Consider the following 17,337-nt stretch of genomic DNA (forward strand, 5'->3'; position numbering starts at 1 on the left):
GGTCCTCTATCTGCCAAACCATTCATCATATTGAATGGTATGTGTGAAGATTTCTCCAATATCAGTCCTAATTTTTTCCTTTACTGGCCTGGGCCTACTGTCCTTTGGAGTAATTTCCCACATTCAGTTTTTCCCACAGCATTAAAGATGTTGTACTTTATTAATAATAATCATTTATTGTCACAAGTAGGCTTCAATGAAGTTACAGTGAAAAGCCCCTAGTCGCCACATTCAGACGCCTGTTCGGGGGATGCCGGTACAGAATTGAACCCGCCCTGCTGGCATTGTTCTGCATGACAAACCAGCTGTTTAGCCCACTGTGCTGAACCAGCCCCCGCTTGCTAAAATATCACAGCTTGCAAGGGCAACATCCAATTTACTGCTATTGAAGAATATTAGCCATAATCTTTTCTGATCTTTGAAATATAGGTAGCAATGATGAGATTTGCGGTGAGTCTTCAAACATATCAAACTTAGTATGGAAAATAATAAAGTTTGCACAATGCTGTACTATTCACTTTCAGGCTGCAACACACTTGACATTGCTAAAAAAAAAATGTTTAATGCTTCATTGCTTCCCAAGTAAAACCAAGTAAGCTTTTTTTCTTCACTTTGTGACTTTATTTGTAAAATATTGTGGCCACCAGAATGTTCATATATGTACCATACATGCACTGTCCCTATTTGCCTTTGCACAATTTTGCCTCCAGCTAAAACTTCAGACGAGATCATACATTAAACAATTATTTAAATTGTAGAGAGCAGAACCATACAAAGATAGGTGCTTCATGTGTAGAACACAAACATCCTATTCACTCACAAACTTTATTCCCATTCAGCTGTCCAGACCCAACAAATGTGTGATTTCACAAAGAACAAGTACTTTATTATAGTTATAGCAACCTGAAGCATTTGAACGAAACATCACCTTTAATAATACATTATAACATTGTATGCATAAAAGTACCAGCAAGTTCATAATGAACTTTGATTTGTGGGTCCAGCAAGTTTCATTCTTTTGCGAATGAAAAAAAGTTCCAACAGTTCTCTTTTACATTTGCAGTGTGCGACCATTTATTTTCAGGCTGCGTTTAGCAAATTTTAGTACAGGCTGGTTTCTTAGTGATGTGCAAACTTACTCTCATTAAAGAGCTATTGATTACTAAATGCACCTACATGGAGAAGGTGGTGTACAAAACATATCTTTTGTGCTGTAAACAAGATGATTTCTTTACAGAGTGGAAGCTCAGGAATTGCTTAAGTAGCAGAACCACTCCTCACGAGAATGGGTGGGTGCGAGTCTTGAGCAGGTTGTGGAATACTTGCCTTTGGCATAGGTTTGCTGTACAGTTATGGAGCAAGGCCTAAAGGAAGCTTTGTTAAAAAGAAATTAAAAAGCACACGACTTTTAAAATTGAAGGAGAGGGCCCACAGCCTAAAATCATTTCCCTAATAAAGAGCATGCAGCACTGTTCTGATCTGCAAAGACTCAATTATTCACCAGTGATGTAGTTCCAAGGACACAGTACAAGCAAAAGGGATTCTTGATTATGATTGTATTTTAGAACACACAAAAGGCATCTCATCATCTGTCCATTGTGACAGTCTCATAAATTTAATATATAACTGATTTGTGTAAAGATTGCAATTACCCTGAAGAAAGCAGCAATTACAAATAACTCAAGTCTTTTACCCTACTGTAGTGTCACAGCAGTCCCTTTTGCCTGCAAGACTGAGTCAATATGTTCACAATTAACAGATGTAGCACAAGGGACAATCCAACCCAACTGAAAACAACCAGAATCCTTCATCGTTATTTTTTTTTTTTTGCAGATACGAGACTTTCATGTAGGCAACACAATTCATCCTATGGAAAGACACCTTTCAAAGGAAGAGCATCAAAACATCTTCCCGACTTGCAATCCACAGACCTAGAGGTGGTAACCATGATCAGCTTCACTGAAGACCACCTTCTTGGCAGCTGAATGTTTACCGAGTGCATCACATAAAGAAACATCACTGCGACAAGATGCTGTTTAAAGTTTAGCATTCCTATTGTGATGTAGACAGCCATGATTGCATTGTGAATTTAGCTGCAGCAGATAAGGCCCGACAGATGGTTTACAAATGTTCAGCCCCTTGCAGCCCCCAAAGCTGCAGGATCCTGCTTATTGGCAAGTGCAAGCCCACTTAGGTTCAGGTGTACCTCGGCATTTCACACTGTTCACACCGATTCAGTGCTGGGTGGTTCAGAAAGGTGCAGCTGTTGCAATTCCAAGGAGCACCTTCAAAATCCTCATCACGTTGATGAGGTCTTGGGCTATATGCCATGACTGGACCAGCTTCTGCAATACAAGTAAAGTTAAGTTCAGACATAATGGTAATTTCACACACAATCTTGAATATCATCAATTTTTTTTGATTCAGAATATATTTAATCAGTACAAATAACTTAAGTTTTAAGAAAAAAAAAGAAAATGCTGTACAAGTTCAAGTTTTTCATCCATAACCTCAAGCATCTGCACAAGCAGAATTACCAAAAATGTGTATACATTTGTCTCAAAAAATTATGCTTGCAATTCCTTTTCATAATGAAATACTGGCAGTCGCTCTGCTAGATTTAAAAAATAATCCTATGGAGAATCGAAGAAACATTTAATTTTCTGTGTTGAGTTTAAAAAATTGAGTCACTAGATAAGGTGGCAAAATTAAGAATTTAAAAAACTTTCAGCTTATATTTTATGAAACTCAAAATCAACAATACAATGTAGACAGAAAGATAGGTCAGAGTTGTTTTATTGTACATCAAGGTGCTGGTCAAAATGCATCAACTGCGGACTGTGTTAGTTGATTTGTACGGTTCTTTTACCTCTGTACTTGGATTTTAACCCAAAAGGGATGTGGCTGTCCACAGATAACTGTGAAACTAATCTGTGCAGTCAGAATTTAGTTCAGTGTGGTGTACCAGTACTTCAGCACTTGAGTCACCACACATGGAAAATAAAAATGATCCTATGAGTTGCACCAGATATAGGTGGGTTCAAAATACATTGCCTGGATAGTGCTGAAGGATCTAAATTGTGAGGACTTGATCATGCAAAACTTAGAAGTATTGTGAACTGTGAGGAGCATAGTGACAGAACTTCAAGAGGGCATAGACGGGCAGACACATGGCAGATTAGATTTAATGCAGAGAAGTGTGAAGTAATACATTTTGGTAGGAAAAACAAGGAAAAGCAATAGAAACTAAAAGACACAATTCTCAGAGGTGCAGAAAGAGATTCTTGGGTTATGGGTGCAAATCATTGAAGGTGGCAGGGCAGGTTGATTAAGTGGTTAAAAAGACATACATTATCCTGCACTTCATAATAGAGGCATAGAGTTAAAAAAAAGAAATTTACAAACCTTTATAAAACACTGGTTGAGTCTCAAATTGGGCAATGCATTTTAGGGAAGATGTGAAGTCTTAAGAGAGGGTGCACAAAAGGTTTACCGGTAAAGGTTCCGAGGTGAGACTTCAGTTACAAGGATTAATGGAGAAACTGAATTGTTCTCCTTAGAGCAGAAAAGGTAGAGAGAAAATTTGATAGAAACGTTTATAATAATGAGAAGTCTAGAGAGTAGATAGGAAGAAACTGTTTTGGATGGTGAATGGGTTGAGGTCTCCAATTTAAGGTGATTGGCAAAATAAGCAACACGACATGAGAACCTTTTTAGTCAGCGGGTGGTTAGGCTCTGGATTGCACTGCCTGAGAGTCTGGTGGAGGCAGAGCAAACTCTTGCTTCCAAAATTGGATAAGCTCCTGAACAGAAAAATGCTGGAACACAGGGACAGGACAGGGCAGTGTCCTCAGAGAGTTGGCCTGGGCTGAATGGCATTACTTCGATGGCATAACCATTGTATGATTCTATCTATGAGATGCACAGCAACTTGCCGAGGTTTCTTCAAATGCAAGCCTTCAAACTCCGGACCCTCTCCAAACTAGGGAGAGCAGCAGGCACATGGGAAGACTAGCACATGCAAGTTCTCCTCTTAGTCACACATTTTGAAAATATATTGCCAGTCCTTCACTTTTGCCAAGTCAAAATGTTGGAACTCTTTTAACAGCAATGTGGTTGCAGCTGCAGCACAAGACCTGCAGCAGTTCGACCACCATTTTCCCTGGGGTAATTATGGATGAGCAATAATTGCTGACTTTGCCAGTGATAGCCACCTTCCACGAACAAATAAGAAAAAGCACTCAGCATGACAAGTGCAAAAATGTTAAATTTTTTAAACGCAGAGGACAGAAGCAAATAAGCAAAAATACAGACTTTCTAAATGCATCACTGTGCAGCCAGGAAAATCTGGGGGAGGCGGTGGGGTGAACTGTAAGCAAGTTGCAATGTACACTATTACTAGCAGTATTGCACAAGAGCTTGAATTTAAACGACTTGTATTTAGTGTTTTTAAACATGATTACCATGCATTTACAAAATGGCCAAGATAGGGGAACAGGGCCTGGCCTTGCTCAGCACTTCCCTTGGACATCTCAGAACAAAGATTTTATGGATATGAGCTAGGTGAATGGGCCATTGCATTCAAGAAATGAAGGAGGGGCAAAGTGATTATAATGGATCAAAAACTAGTCTTCCTTCCTCTGGGACACCACACCGATTAATTAGGTGCGAATTGGGACACTACTACACCGATTAATTAGGTGAAAATTGTGGCATCTTTTAGTTACAATGCGCTATTGTAAAGCAATTAATATAATACAGATTGCATGAAATGCTCTTCCAAAATAAAGATTTTAACTATTTTGAATTGGCTTGAAGAGTCTCTATTGTTAAACTCAATCGAGTATGTTTAATTTGTTCCAAAATATAGCATGGGACAAATTAGCACAATAGAGGCTAATGCTACTGCATTTAATAACAGATTCAGAAATGAAACTTTAAATTAAGTTTTATACAGAAAAATCAAAGTGTAGCAGCAAGATAGCTTTTCAATTTCAAATGCTTGTCTTTGTGCAGCATTCATCTAAGTGGATAATACAACTTTGAGATCTCCAAAGAAATGGCAATAACCTCTGCCATAATTTGGATTAACACTGCATTAACATTTGTGGGGGGTTTAGCTGCCTGTACATATTCATTTATTGGACTATGATGTAGTGCAGCATCTTTCTTTATGGATATTCGAGCTTCAAGATTCTTTGTTATCACAATTTCTGCAGCAATTTCTAGTCAGGTGGAAGTACTTCTGGGTCTTTTTTTAAACTTATTATTTGTACCAGAATAATGGTCAATTTCCCGTTTGGATTATTTGTACCATATGATCATAAAGGGGTTCAGGAATCTCAGCATAATGTCAAATTAGTCAGATTAAGATATAAACATGAAAATGAGAAACAGCCAGGATTCTTTTGGAGCAAGGGGAAATAGAGTTGGTTGTGTTTGAAACCAAAAAATCAACAGCTTCGCAGTAAAATTTGGAATTAATTACGGCCAAAGAAATGGATTTTTAGGATTGCAATTATTTTGAAATGGCAGTACACGGCCAGATAAAGTTCTGTATGGTGAGGCTGCGGAAAAGAAAAATCACAAGTGAATGGATTGGGGTAGACTCATATTATAAATGCAATTGGCACTAAATATTTAACAGTAATCCCATGGTAGGTTGATGCATTTGGCAACATGGTTTCATTAGGATTGTAAAGGAAAAGATGTGTGCAGTAGGCTGGAAGTTCACCTAGGACAGCAAACACCTTTGCACTGGCCCCAAGACACCAAACACACACAAAGAAATATATTTTTCGTACCTGGGACAATCGTCAGTCTCAAGTTAACAATTTGTTATGGAGTCAAATGAAGCTGTATGACAATTCCTCCAACAACCATAGCCATCTTCCTGTGTTAGGTATGACTCCAGACAGCCAAGAGACCTCCTCCGCCCCCTGGTTCCCATTAAATCCAGTTTTGCTAGGGCTCCTCTCTGCCATACTTGGTTAAATGCTGCCTTAATATAGAGAGCAGAGAATCTCTCCTCACTTACATGAGTTCAGCTCTTTTGCCCATGTTTGAACCAAGGCTGTAATGAAGTCAGGATGACCTTAGCGGAACCAAAGTGTCAATGAGCAAGTTATTGCTAAGCAAGTGCCACTTGACAGTGTTGATGAGGACCCCTTCCATCACAGAATCTATAGCAGAGACAGGCCCTTCGGCCCAAACTGGTCCATGCCAACCAAAAAGCCCATCTAAGCTAATCCCATTTGCCTGCATTTTGCCCATATCCCTCTTTGGAATCACTTTACTGATGATCAAGAGTAGACTGATGGGGAGGTAATTGGTTGGATTTTCCTTTGTGCACACAGGGCATATTTGGGCAAATATCCATTGCTGGGTAGATGCCAGTATTGTAGCTCTGCTGGACCAGGTTGGCTGGGGCGTGGCAAGTGCTGGAGCACAAGTCTTCAATACTGTTGCTGGAATATTGTCAAGGACCATAGCCTTTTCAGTATCCAGTGTCTTCAACAATTTCTTGATATCACTCAAATGATTTGAATCAGCTAAAAACTGGCATCTGTAGCCATTGGTTGCGGAATCGCTCAGCTTTGTCTATCACTTGCTGCTTATGCTGTTTGGCACACAAGTAGTCCTGTGTTGTGGCTTCCCCGGCTAATGCCTCATTTTTTGGTATGGCTGGTGTTGCTCCTGGCATGCCCTCCTGTACCGTTCATTGAACCAGAGTTGATCCTCTGAATTGGTCGTAATGGTAGAGTAGGGGATATGCCAAGTCATTAGGTTACAGATTGTGGTTCAGTACAATTCTACTGCTGATGGCCCACGGCACCTTGAGTTTCTAGATCTGTTCGAATCTATCCTATTTAGCATGGTGGTAGTGCCAGAACACAATGGAGGGCTTCCTCAATTTGAAGATGGCACTTGTCTCCACAAGGATTGAGCGGTGGTCATTCCCACCGATACTTTTACAGACAGGTGCATCTGCAGCAGACAGATTGGGGAATGAGGTCAAATACGTTTTTTTCTCTTATTGGTTCCCTCACCTATTGCAGACCCAGTGTAGCAGCTATGTCCTTTAGGACTCGGCCATCTTGGTCTATAGTGGCGTGAACAAGCCACTCTTGGTGGTGGATGTTGAAGTCCTTCACCCAAAGTACATTCTGTGCCCTTGCCACCACCAGTGCTTTCTCCAAGTGGCGTTTAACATGATTCATCAGCGGAGGTTGGGGGCAGGGTAGCTGCAGCACGTGGTAATCAACAGGAGATTGCCTTGTGCATGTTTGAACTGATGTCATGTGATTGCATGGAGCAGAGAGATGATGTTGAGGACTCCCAGGCAACTCCCTCTTGAATTTATACCACTTTACCGTCACCTTGGCTGGATCTATTCTACCAGATAGAAAGGACATACTGAGGGATGGTGATGATCGTGTCTGGAACAACTGTGCCAGTCTTGAATAGTTTGTGAGGCAGCTCTCAATTTCGCCCCCAGATATCAGTAAGGAGGTTTTGTAGGGCCAACAATTTACTGTTGTTTCCAGTGCCTAGGTGTCTGTCCCGTTTCATTCCTTACTGACTTTTTAGCAGTTTTATACAACTTGAATGGCTTACGAGTCAACAACACTGATGTGGTCTGGAGTCACATGTCGGCCATAGTAAGTAAGGGGATTGGAGTTTCCTCCCTAAAGAATATTAGTGAATTAGATGAGTTTTTATACGACAATCAAGAATGGTTTCATGGTCATTAGATTTTTAATTCCAGGTTCTTATTGAATTCAAATTCCACCATCTATGGTGGTAGGATTTGAACCCTAGAGCATTACCCTGGGTCTCTGGGTCATTAGTCCAGTAACAATGCCACTATCCCATCTACATTCTGAGATTAATTAAAGACACTTATTCCTTTTGAAATCCACGCTGACTACTTCAAACTACTTTCCTTTTACCTAGAACGTGGCAATTTTATTGTTAAAGGCACTAAAATTTCCAATAAAAACAGTACTAAATTATTTTTCAACCACCAATGCAATTTTCCCTATTGCTACCTAATCGAACATCATCATTGCTACTGACCCATATAAATCAAATCTGTAACTAAGAAAGTGTTACATCAATCATACTTTGGTGCTCCTATATATTTTTTTCTCGTTAAAAAGCTAGAATCTGAACACAAATGCACGATGCATTACAAAAGTTAATAAAATAGGCAAATTGCTATTGAAAGAGAACAATAGTGCAATGGGTAGCAACATACAAATCTGGATTTGACAGCAAACTACAATATGAAACTCCTGTTTGCTAGGTTACAACATAGGAATGTTACAGACATGATACAAGTCTGGCAATCTTGACCCGGTCTCTAGTGGCTACAGTTCCACAGCACAAAGTACTAAAGATTAAGTCAAGACTGGTGTAAAAAATTGAAGGGAAATATACACACACTTGGGGTGAAGTAGAGAAAGCAGTATATTTAGCTGTGTCATGGTGGATTGAATCTAGAAAAGCATTTTAATCTTGAATTCAAAAGAACTATGCATCTTTTCAAAAGAAGTTTCATCTTGAATGCAAAAAAAAATTAAAACTCAGTGCTGAGCACTTCAGTCAGTTGCAAAAGGAGCTGAAATACTTGGATGAAAGCAAATTACTGCGGATGCTGAAATCGGAAATAAAAACAGAAAATACCAGACAATCTCAGCAGGTCTCCTAGTGGAGAGAGAAGGGAGCTAAAGTTGAGTCTAGATGACTGTGAAAGCTTTGACAAACTGTCATCCAATTTGAAACATTAGCTCTCTTCTCTCTCCACAGATGTTGTCAGACCTGCTGAGATTGTCCAGTACTTTGTTTTTGCTGGAGTGGAAAGACATGTTGTAGAAACTTGATATGTACTGACTTTTCTTGATAACCTGACAAGAGTTCAAAACTATTTTGAGTAATTTCTTGCTGAACATTGAGTTCCTGAAAAGTATTAAGTTCCTGAAAAGTGCAAGTTTAAATGAAACAAATGTTAAGTAAATCAGATGTTCTCAATACAGCCTATGTAAAAGCTGCAGTTAGGTTCGGTGGACATTTCTGATAAAACAAAATTAGAACATTATATCCTGCAATCTGAAACACTGCACATTCCTAAATCTTATATTTGTAAATGAAATATATTTTTACATTTTATTTTAATAGTTATGAAATATGCCTTCTTGCTGCTCAACCCACTCGCTGTTGCCCACTTCCCTTTTCCAAATCATGCCTGTGAGCGAGGGAATGAGAAGACCTGCAAATAGGAAGATCAGGAGGAGGGGGCAGAGAACAGCAAAGAGGGTCAGTGAGCATGAGAAGGGCTCCAAAATGGTCAGATTGGGCCAGGCGGTGCTTGGTGGGCTTGACACTAAAGAAATGAAAATTCCGATGCCAAGTGACCATACTTTAAATCTGTGATAAAGAGGGATGGCTCAAAACAGGGCAATTTAAAATTGGACGACTTCTTCTCGGGTAGTCCCTCAGGTCTGAGGATGACTTTCTTCCACTTGGGGGTTGAGAGTTCAGAGTGACGAAAAGGTCCAATGCTGGATTTGCAAACTCTGCCACAGATAGTGTTTGATGAGGCAGGTAAGAGGGAAACATGAATTTTGGTACACTGCTTCTGCTGTTTGTGCTTGCAAGGCCTCCACCTAGGCCTGTTGATGCTCAACATGGTTGGCACCTTCCCAGATGCTTCTTCTCCAGTTTGGGTGGTCTAGAGCATGAGATTTCTTTTGCAAAAATATATTTTATTCATAAAATACCTGAAAGAGACATCACAAAACATTTCAAATTGTCACAACAAGAAAGTGCAATGATATTCACATATTCTCCAGAGATCAAGATGCACTCAGAGATGCTTCAATTCAGCAATGAGAACATTACAAACATTTCAATATTTTCGGTACATATTACAATTCTGTTCAAACTATATACATTGGTCATGTTGCACTCCGAGGTGCTTCAATACAATAACATACGGTTAAGGGTTAAGCACACAGTCTGAGCAGTTTTACATGGTTACCAACCCCTCAGTCTACAAGGCCTTCCACATTGGCCTTTCCCCAAGGTGCCTTGGCGGCGGCTACATCAAGCTTGAGTGCACCCCTCAGCACGTAGTCCTGGACCTTGGAATGCGCTCTTCGGCAACATTCAATCGAGGGAAATTCTTTGCAAATGGTGATCAGCAAGTTCCAGGCAAACCAAAGAGCGCCTTTCACTGAGTTGACGATCCTCCAGTATTAGTTGATGTTTGTCTCGGTGGGTCCCTGGGAACAACCCGTAGAGCACAAGAGTCCTGCATTACAGAGCTGCTTGAGATGAGCTTCAACAAATACCTCCATCTCTCTCCAGACCATCTATGCAGAGGCACATTCCACAAGGAGGTGTGCGGCCCTCTCTTCTTTCTTTCTCTCTCTTTCCCCCCCACCCCCACAGTTGTTTCAGGAGCAGTGTATGGGGTCTCAGGCAAGAGATTCCCACAGGTCGATGAGGATTGGGGGGGGTCTGCATTTTTTTCAGCAAGGTTTTGAGGATGTAGAACAGGTCAATTTTAAACAGGGACTTAGTATATTCGTAGTCATCAATTTTGAACAATTGCCCAGGTTCTAAGGAACTGCTTCACACAAGAACTTTAGTCCAGTGTATTCTTAACAAAAAAAGCTGCATCATATTTACTTTTCTTCCAAGTAATCTATGGTTAAACTACTAATCAGAGTTTTAATCAACTTTAGCCAATCTTCTGCTCTCAGACAGAGACACACTCCTCTGCCACTAACTAGATATAATAGAGGATGCATTGTTAAATGGTCTATAATTAGATGGAATCTCTATTTTAGAGAATTCAAACAAATCATGCTGTAACTAACATTTTGAAAAACAATGGACATCATGCAGCATGCACCTGGAATTAGATTTTTTCCTGTGCCTTTCAGCAGAATAAAATGCAGTGGATGTTGCTGGAAGCGTGAATTGATAATGGCACAGTGAGGGCAATTAGTCTGGAACCAACAGTGCCAAACCAAAGAAATTCAAGGATTGGGAAAGAAAGAGGAACCTTGGAGGAGGAAGAGGAGAGAGAATCAAAATCAGACACAGGAAAAAAAATGGAGAGGAAAAGAAAGATTAGTGGATAAAAGAGAAAAATGTGAAGAAAAATAAAACTTCCTATGTACAGGAATGAGACTCAGCAGTTTTAATTGTTCCTTTGCTGGAAACAGGTAGAGATTGATTAGCATAATTACATGCTTAAAGGGAACTTTAGACTATTAATTATAAGCTTTAATTTACTACAGCGTGTTTGATGGGCAATTAATGTGCAAATGCAGGAAGTGCATAAAATGAACAGGGAAGCAGGTGACATGAGGCAAATGTCGGGTGGCATAAATCGACCACGTGCTGGGGAGTCAACTCATGGTGCATCTTTTCTTCCTCTGAACATGTCGGCCAATTTGCATATTAATAATGACATGCATCCAACAGGTGAGGGAATTTCCATTGCTCCCGACACAGGGGATACAGGACAGGGTGCTTTCAGGGGTGTGGGTCGGAGAGGGCAAGGTGTCAGAGATTTACCGAGAGATGAGGGAAGAGGGGGAGGAGTCGGTGGGCGAACTAAAAGGAAAGTGGGAAGAAGAACTAGGGGAGGAGATAGAGGAGGGTATGTGGGCTGATGCCCTAAGCAGGGTAAATTCCTCTTCCTCATGCGCCAGGCTTAGCCTGATTCAATTTAAGGTGCTACATAGAGCACACATAACGGGAGCAAGATTGAGCAGGTTCTTTGGAGTGGAGGACAAATGTGGGAGGTGTGGCGGGAGCCCGGCAAACCACGCACATATGTTTTGGGCATGCCCGGCACTGGAAGGGTATTGGAAGGGAGTGACGGGAGTGATTTCGCGGGTGGTGAGGGCCCGGGTCAAACCAGGCTGGGGGTTAGCTCTATTTGGAGTTGCGGAAGAGTCGGGAGTGCAGGAGGCGAAAGAGGCCGACGTTGTGGCCTTTGCGTCCCTAGTAGCCCGGCGCAGGATCCTACTCATGTGGAAGGAGGCGAAACCCCCCGGACTGGAGGCCTGGGTAAATGATATGGCGGGGTTCATTAAACTGGAGCAGATAAAGTTTGCCCTGAGAGGATCGGCTCAAGGGTTCACCAGGCGGTGGCAGCCATTTCTCGACTACCTAGGGGAACGTTAGAGGGAAGACAGATGACCAGCAGCAGCAACCCAGGGGGAGGGGGGGTTTAGTTTAGGTCAAAGATAAAGGGGTTTTGTTACTTGTGTATTGTTTAAAATTTCTGTATTGTTACTGTTGCGTTTGCTTTGTAAGAGGGAAAAATTGTTGTTTGGGAAAAAATTTTCAATAAAACATTTATATAAAAAAAAAAAAAAAAAAATAATGACATGCATCATGAACTTAATTTTCTTTACAGGAGCCGACTTTACAAATCTGCTATGCACATCTCAGTATTTGATTAATATGCTAAACACGTCTACCAAATCAGAAGTGTCACCCACTTAGATCCTAGCCAATCTGGTTAATTGCAACTTCCCATTTATTCAGCACTTTTAATCAAACAACTTCACAAAGGGAGTAGAGTCAGTGTTGGGTTCCAATAGCCTGTGATTAACTCTTCTTTTCAATCGCTGGGTCAGTGATTGGTTTTGAGAAGTCTTTTAAAGTCAGCGAAGGGGAGTTGCAGGTTTAGGAATTGCACCCTGAAGAATAGAGCCAAGGTGACTTGAAGACATTGCTACCCACAAAGGGAAAAAAGTGCACTTACATTTTTCCCATCTTTACGATGTCTCAAAGCACTCAACTAATCATGTAGCAGAAAGAAATGTTGTTCAGTGTCATAAGTAAAATTCTGTAGATGCTGAAAATTAGAAGTAAAAAAAAAAAAACGTTGCAAATACTCAGTCAGTCAGACAGCATCTGGGGAGAGAAATAGCTCATGTTTCGAAATGTTAACTCAGTTTCTCTCCACATTTGCTGTCTGACCTGAGTATTTACAGTATTTTTCCTTTTTATTTCTGTTTAGTGTTGATGTGAAATACTACTAATGGAGTAGTTTAGATGAATATTTGTGGGCAGGAAAGCAGCAATATATTGACTTTGGTGAAGATCAGGATACAAATTCAGGCATTCTCTACTCCCAACTTCCTACATTTCAAAATCTTCAATTAAACTATTCAGTAATTTCAAAAGTCTACTCAACTCAATTTTGCTGAATTCACGTTGCCTGACTACATTTTTATTTGTAAAGTATTACAGTCTATACTGCTCTCATTGCTAAATTCAGGTGTTGAATAATTCAAATTTTATGGTTCAAAAATATTTGCTCAGTAGTAGACTGCATACACAACCCTTTTCCCCATGACAATCTCACCATATAGTTTAGGAAAAAATTGGTTAATCGTTTTTTAAATTTAGAGCACCCAATTCATTTTTTCCAATTTTTTTTTTAGGGGCAATTTAGCGTGGCCAATCTACCTACCCTGCACATTTTTGGGTTGTGGGTGTGTAACCCACGCAAACACAGGGAGAATGTGCAAACTCCACACAGACAGTGAATCAGAGCTGGGATCGAACTTGGGATCTTAGCGCCGTGAGGCAGCAACACTAACCACAGCGCCACTGTGCTGCCATTTTAAAAAAATGATTAATTTTTATTGTTTGACTCTTCCTCCCAGTATAAACAAATGGCTGTCAAATCCAAACTACATTTGCAACACATTTAACATTGGTAATATTATGTTACATGAGAATTTTAGTTTTGACATTTCCTGGACAATTAGGACTATCAATTGAAACAGTTATGTATTAGCTTCATTTTTCCTCCAGTGAACCGGGGAAAATTCAGCCTAATGCTGCAGGTAAGAAATTAGAGATCAAAATAAGAAAAGCTCTGTCCAAAATTATTAGTAGCCAGGATCGGTGATACTATGAAATCTTATGAACAATGTACCATGAAAATCCCATTAGATCCTCCAAAGAGCAAGACTCCTTTCAATGAAGAGTGGACAAAGGAATGCATTGTTATTAAAACAAGTGTAAACAGGAATTCAAATGAAATCATATTACTATGTTTAACTATACAATTAGCAGGCACAACATTCCACATGAAACATTAGAGCCAATACTTCAAATAGAGTCAATAGCACTGGTTTCTTCTGGAGCCAATGAGCCAAAGCATCTTAAAATATAGAATATTAAAAGCAATGACAGTCTGAAGAATTAGACAACATTAATGAAAGGTGCTACAGAATGTTCAAAGTCTGAAAAGATAAAAATCAAGAACAAGTAGTTTTAAAAAAAAACATTTTGGACTGGTCCTTTTGCTTTATGAACTGTGAATATCTACTCCAATCTGGTAGTCAGCTGACATTCACGGAAGTACCCACCCTCAGCTGGAGCAGCCTGGAAATCAGAGGAGTCCTTCTTTAACTTTGAAGTCACACTAATTTTCCTTGCTTTTCTCTCTAGAGTATCTGAAGGGTCTGTACAAGACAAGTCATGAAGATTGAGAGGGATAAAGGGGCAAACCTCTAAAAACCTACAACACAACCCCAACACACATGTAAGACGCCACAAGTAGATACAATACATAAAGCACATTTCTTAAGCATTTATCGAGCCATTTCACACCATTAGGGTAAACTACTGAATAAAAGAAATCCAACAAAACATACAGCAGCTGACACCTTCATGAAACCTAAAGATTCATGCACAGACAATCCTGCACAGACATCATTGGTGGGATAGCACTAAGGTGAGAAAATAGTTTTTAAATTCCTCAGTTTTGCTGTGAAGTATGTCCCCAGGTTTGGCATCAAGAACATCGCTCCCCCAAAGAATAATGGACCTTATGTGACGAATGAAGGATTTTAGAAATATTGGGACAATTTAAGGGTTAAAAGCCTGGGGTTATAGTGTGTTTGACTGCAGTGGTCACGCTTTTAAAAAGGATGATGTTTTGTAAAGGCCTGGGAACATGTAGGAAACAGGTGAAATTGATCAACAGAATGTGGTTTGACTGGGGAAGTCCCTGGGGAGTTAATGTGCTTTGCAGCCTGCAGATAATTTGTTTTTCAGCTTGGGGAGATGAGGTCAATGCTGGGTGAAGCCCAGGAATGCAGAGAGGCTGAGAGTTTTGGAGACGTTTAATTCTGGTCTGCCTGAACCGGAGCCACAATTCTCTCATAGTAGGATAGTTATAAAAGAGTAATAACATGTAATATATAAAGTAGAGCAGTGTTGTCTGGGGACCAGGAAGAAACAAACATGCTAGGTTAACTAGCTTTTTGAAGACACAGCCAGAGTCTGAAGGGTTCTAGCAGGATCCAGACAGCAAGTAGTACTCTCTATGCCATGCTAATTTTAAGATAGATTGAGAGCTGCATATTTATTTTCTTTATTTAAAGGAAAATTAAGTTGTGGTGTTAAGTGTTAATTATAAGCTTCTCTTTTTGGGTTTGAAGTCAAAAAGTTAAATATTGTACTTATAATAAAGTTTTGTTTTAGAATTAGCAAAGCCTGATTTTTTTTCATGTAATCATTCCTGGAGTGAATCATTCTTTTCGCTCAGTGTTACAAAGAAACTAAAATATTGGTGTTTTGGTCCAGTATCCGAGCCACTGTTGGGGTCTGATCTGGGATTGTAAAACAGGACGAATAATTATTGAAATAAGCTCCAGTTAATGGATGGATGCCTATTGTACTGTTAGATTGTGAAGCAAAGTTTATTACACAAACCAAGATTCTACTCTTTTGTATTCCCACAGGCTGTATTCGTAAGTTTCAGAAACCTCTGGCTACACAGGTGTTTGAATGTCAATGCCAAGTTTCTAAAATGCATAATTTCAAAAGAAATATACTTCAATTGTAAAGACCAAAGGTCAGATCAAGCCCAAGATCAGGTGCAATGCCTTTTCTTGTCAGCTTGGATCTTGCATATCTCTCTTGTGGGGACCATAAATTGGATTCAATATAAATTGTTTTTTGGAGCAGGCAAGAAAATGGATTATGGGCTTGCCCTGTCCACTCTGCGCATTAGCTTTGTAACTTCAAGAAAAGAATAAGTTTTTCTTTTTAAAAAAGGCTCAAATTTAATTAAAAAGGCTGCTCAGCTTTAAAACTAGTTTTTAAAAAATGATACTAATGTTCAATTCTCACCCTGCAACATCTTGACATCGGAATTAGGAGCAGATAGGCAATTCAGTCCTTCGAGCTTTCTCTGCCATTCAATCAGATCATGGATGATCTCTTCCTGGTCTCCAATACACCTCCCCACCTGTTGCCCATATTCCATTAACCCATTTTTGATCAGAAATATATCTATCTTTGTACAACTAAGCTATAACAACAACAGTAACAGATTGGCATTATTCCACTTCCAATTCAAATACACCAACAAATAGAGATGATTTAATCCAAATCAATACAGTTTTGAAATCTGACTTCAAGATTTCAATATACACACACACACACACACAGTTTTACATGTAAATTCTCTTCCAAGCCTTATTTTCTCATTCTGCTTCTCCATTTATGTCACATATTTTGCTGAATAAGGAATCCACTTGTCATATTTGAGCCAAATTATCTATATCTCCTCCTGTGCCCAACAGGTAGCTCAAGTGAGGAGTGGCTGGGATATTCTCATATTCTTCTTCACTTCAGCAAAAGACTTCACCTGTTTTCAGTACTTGAGGACTGAAATAAAATCATGATTTCAATGTGTGGGGAAAGTAGTAATACAGATTTAAAACTTGGCTCGCTGTTCCATGGCAGAATGCATCCTTCTTGTACTCCAACCAGTAGAGAGTTCCACCCGCCCCCACCCAAATGCACACTGAGGCTAATTTTGCTCTGGCTTCTTAATACCACACTAACAAATGCTGACTGGATGTCAAAGGAAGTGACAAGGAATAAAAATTGGCGCGGACACTAGAAGAACTCTATGCCATATGGGACCTTTCATCCAATTGAGCAGGAAGGTGAGATCTGTTTAAAAACCCCAAGAGGGTACTTCTGGCAGCACTGTACTCACCCTGTACTAAGAGGTCAGCCTGGATACTGTGCTGAGTCTTCTGAGGCAAAGTATTTCCACTGAGCCAAAGCAGACACTATTGTTTCAATGGACATCCCATTCATTAAAAATAAACCAATTAATGGGCAAGAACCAACACAAAAGTCCCTACATTAACATCCAACAGAAAATACTAAAAATACTAAAACTGACTTACTAACGACTTCCTCACATCTGGCAAAAAATAATGCAAGGGCTCACGAATCCCAAACCTCAGACCTTAGCCAGTCTTCTAC

The 17,337-nt window shown here is 39.9% G+C and overlaps 1 protein-coding gene across 10 annotated transcripts in view; it reads right to left on the minus strand.

Moving 5' to 3' along the window:
- Positions 1-598: 598 nt before the first annotated feature.
- The window catches only part of tab3 (TGF-beta activated kinase 1 (MAP3K7) binding protein 3), a 157,991-nt gene continuing 141,252 nt past the window's right edge, over positions 599-17,337 (minus strand). For 6 of the 10 annotated variants that reach the window (XM_072513972.1, XM_072513967.1, XM_072513975.1 and 3 more), the window contains 2 exons: positions 14,415-14,510; positions 599-2,345 (listed from right to left, as the gene is read on the minus strand). In XM_072513972.1, the coding sequence (XP_072370073.1) occupies positions 2,197-2,345; positions 14,415-14,510 (245 nt within the window). In that variant the 3' untranslated portion in view covers positions 599-2,196. Of the gene's footprint in view, positions 2,346-8,123; positions 10,287-14,414; positions 14,511-17,337 lie in introns of those variants that run through there. The other 4 variants (XM_072513974.1, XM_072513971.1, XM_072513970.1 and 1 more) reach the window with 3 other exon arrangements.

The sequence above is a fragment of the Scyliorhinus torazame genome, chromosome 8, assembly GCF_047496885.1.
Source record: "Scyliorhinus torazame isolate Kashiwa2021f chromosome 8, sScyTor2.1, whole genome shotgun sequence".
Lineage (NCBI taxonomy): Eukaryota > Metazoa > Chordata > Chondrichthyes > Carcharhiniformes > Scyliorhinidae > Scyliorhinus > Scyliorhinus torazame.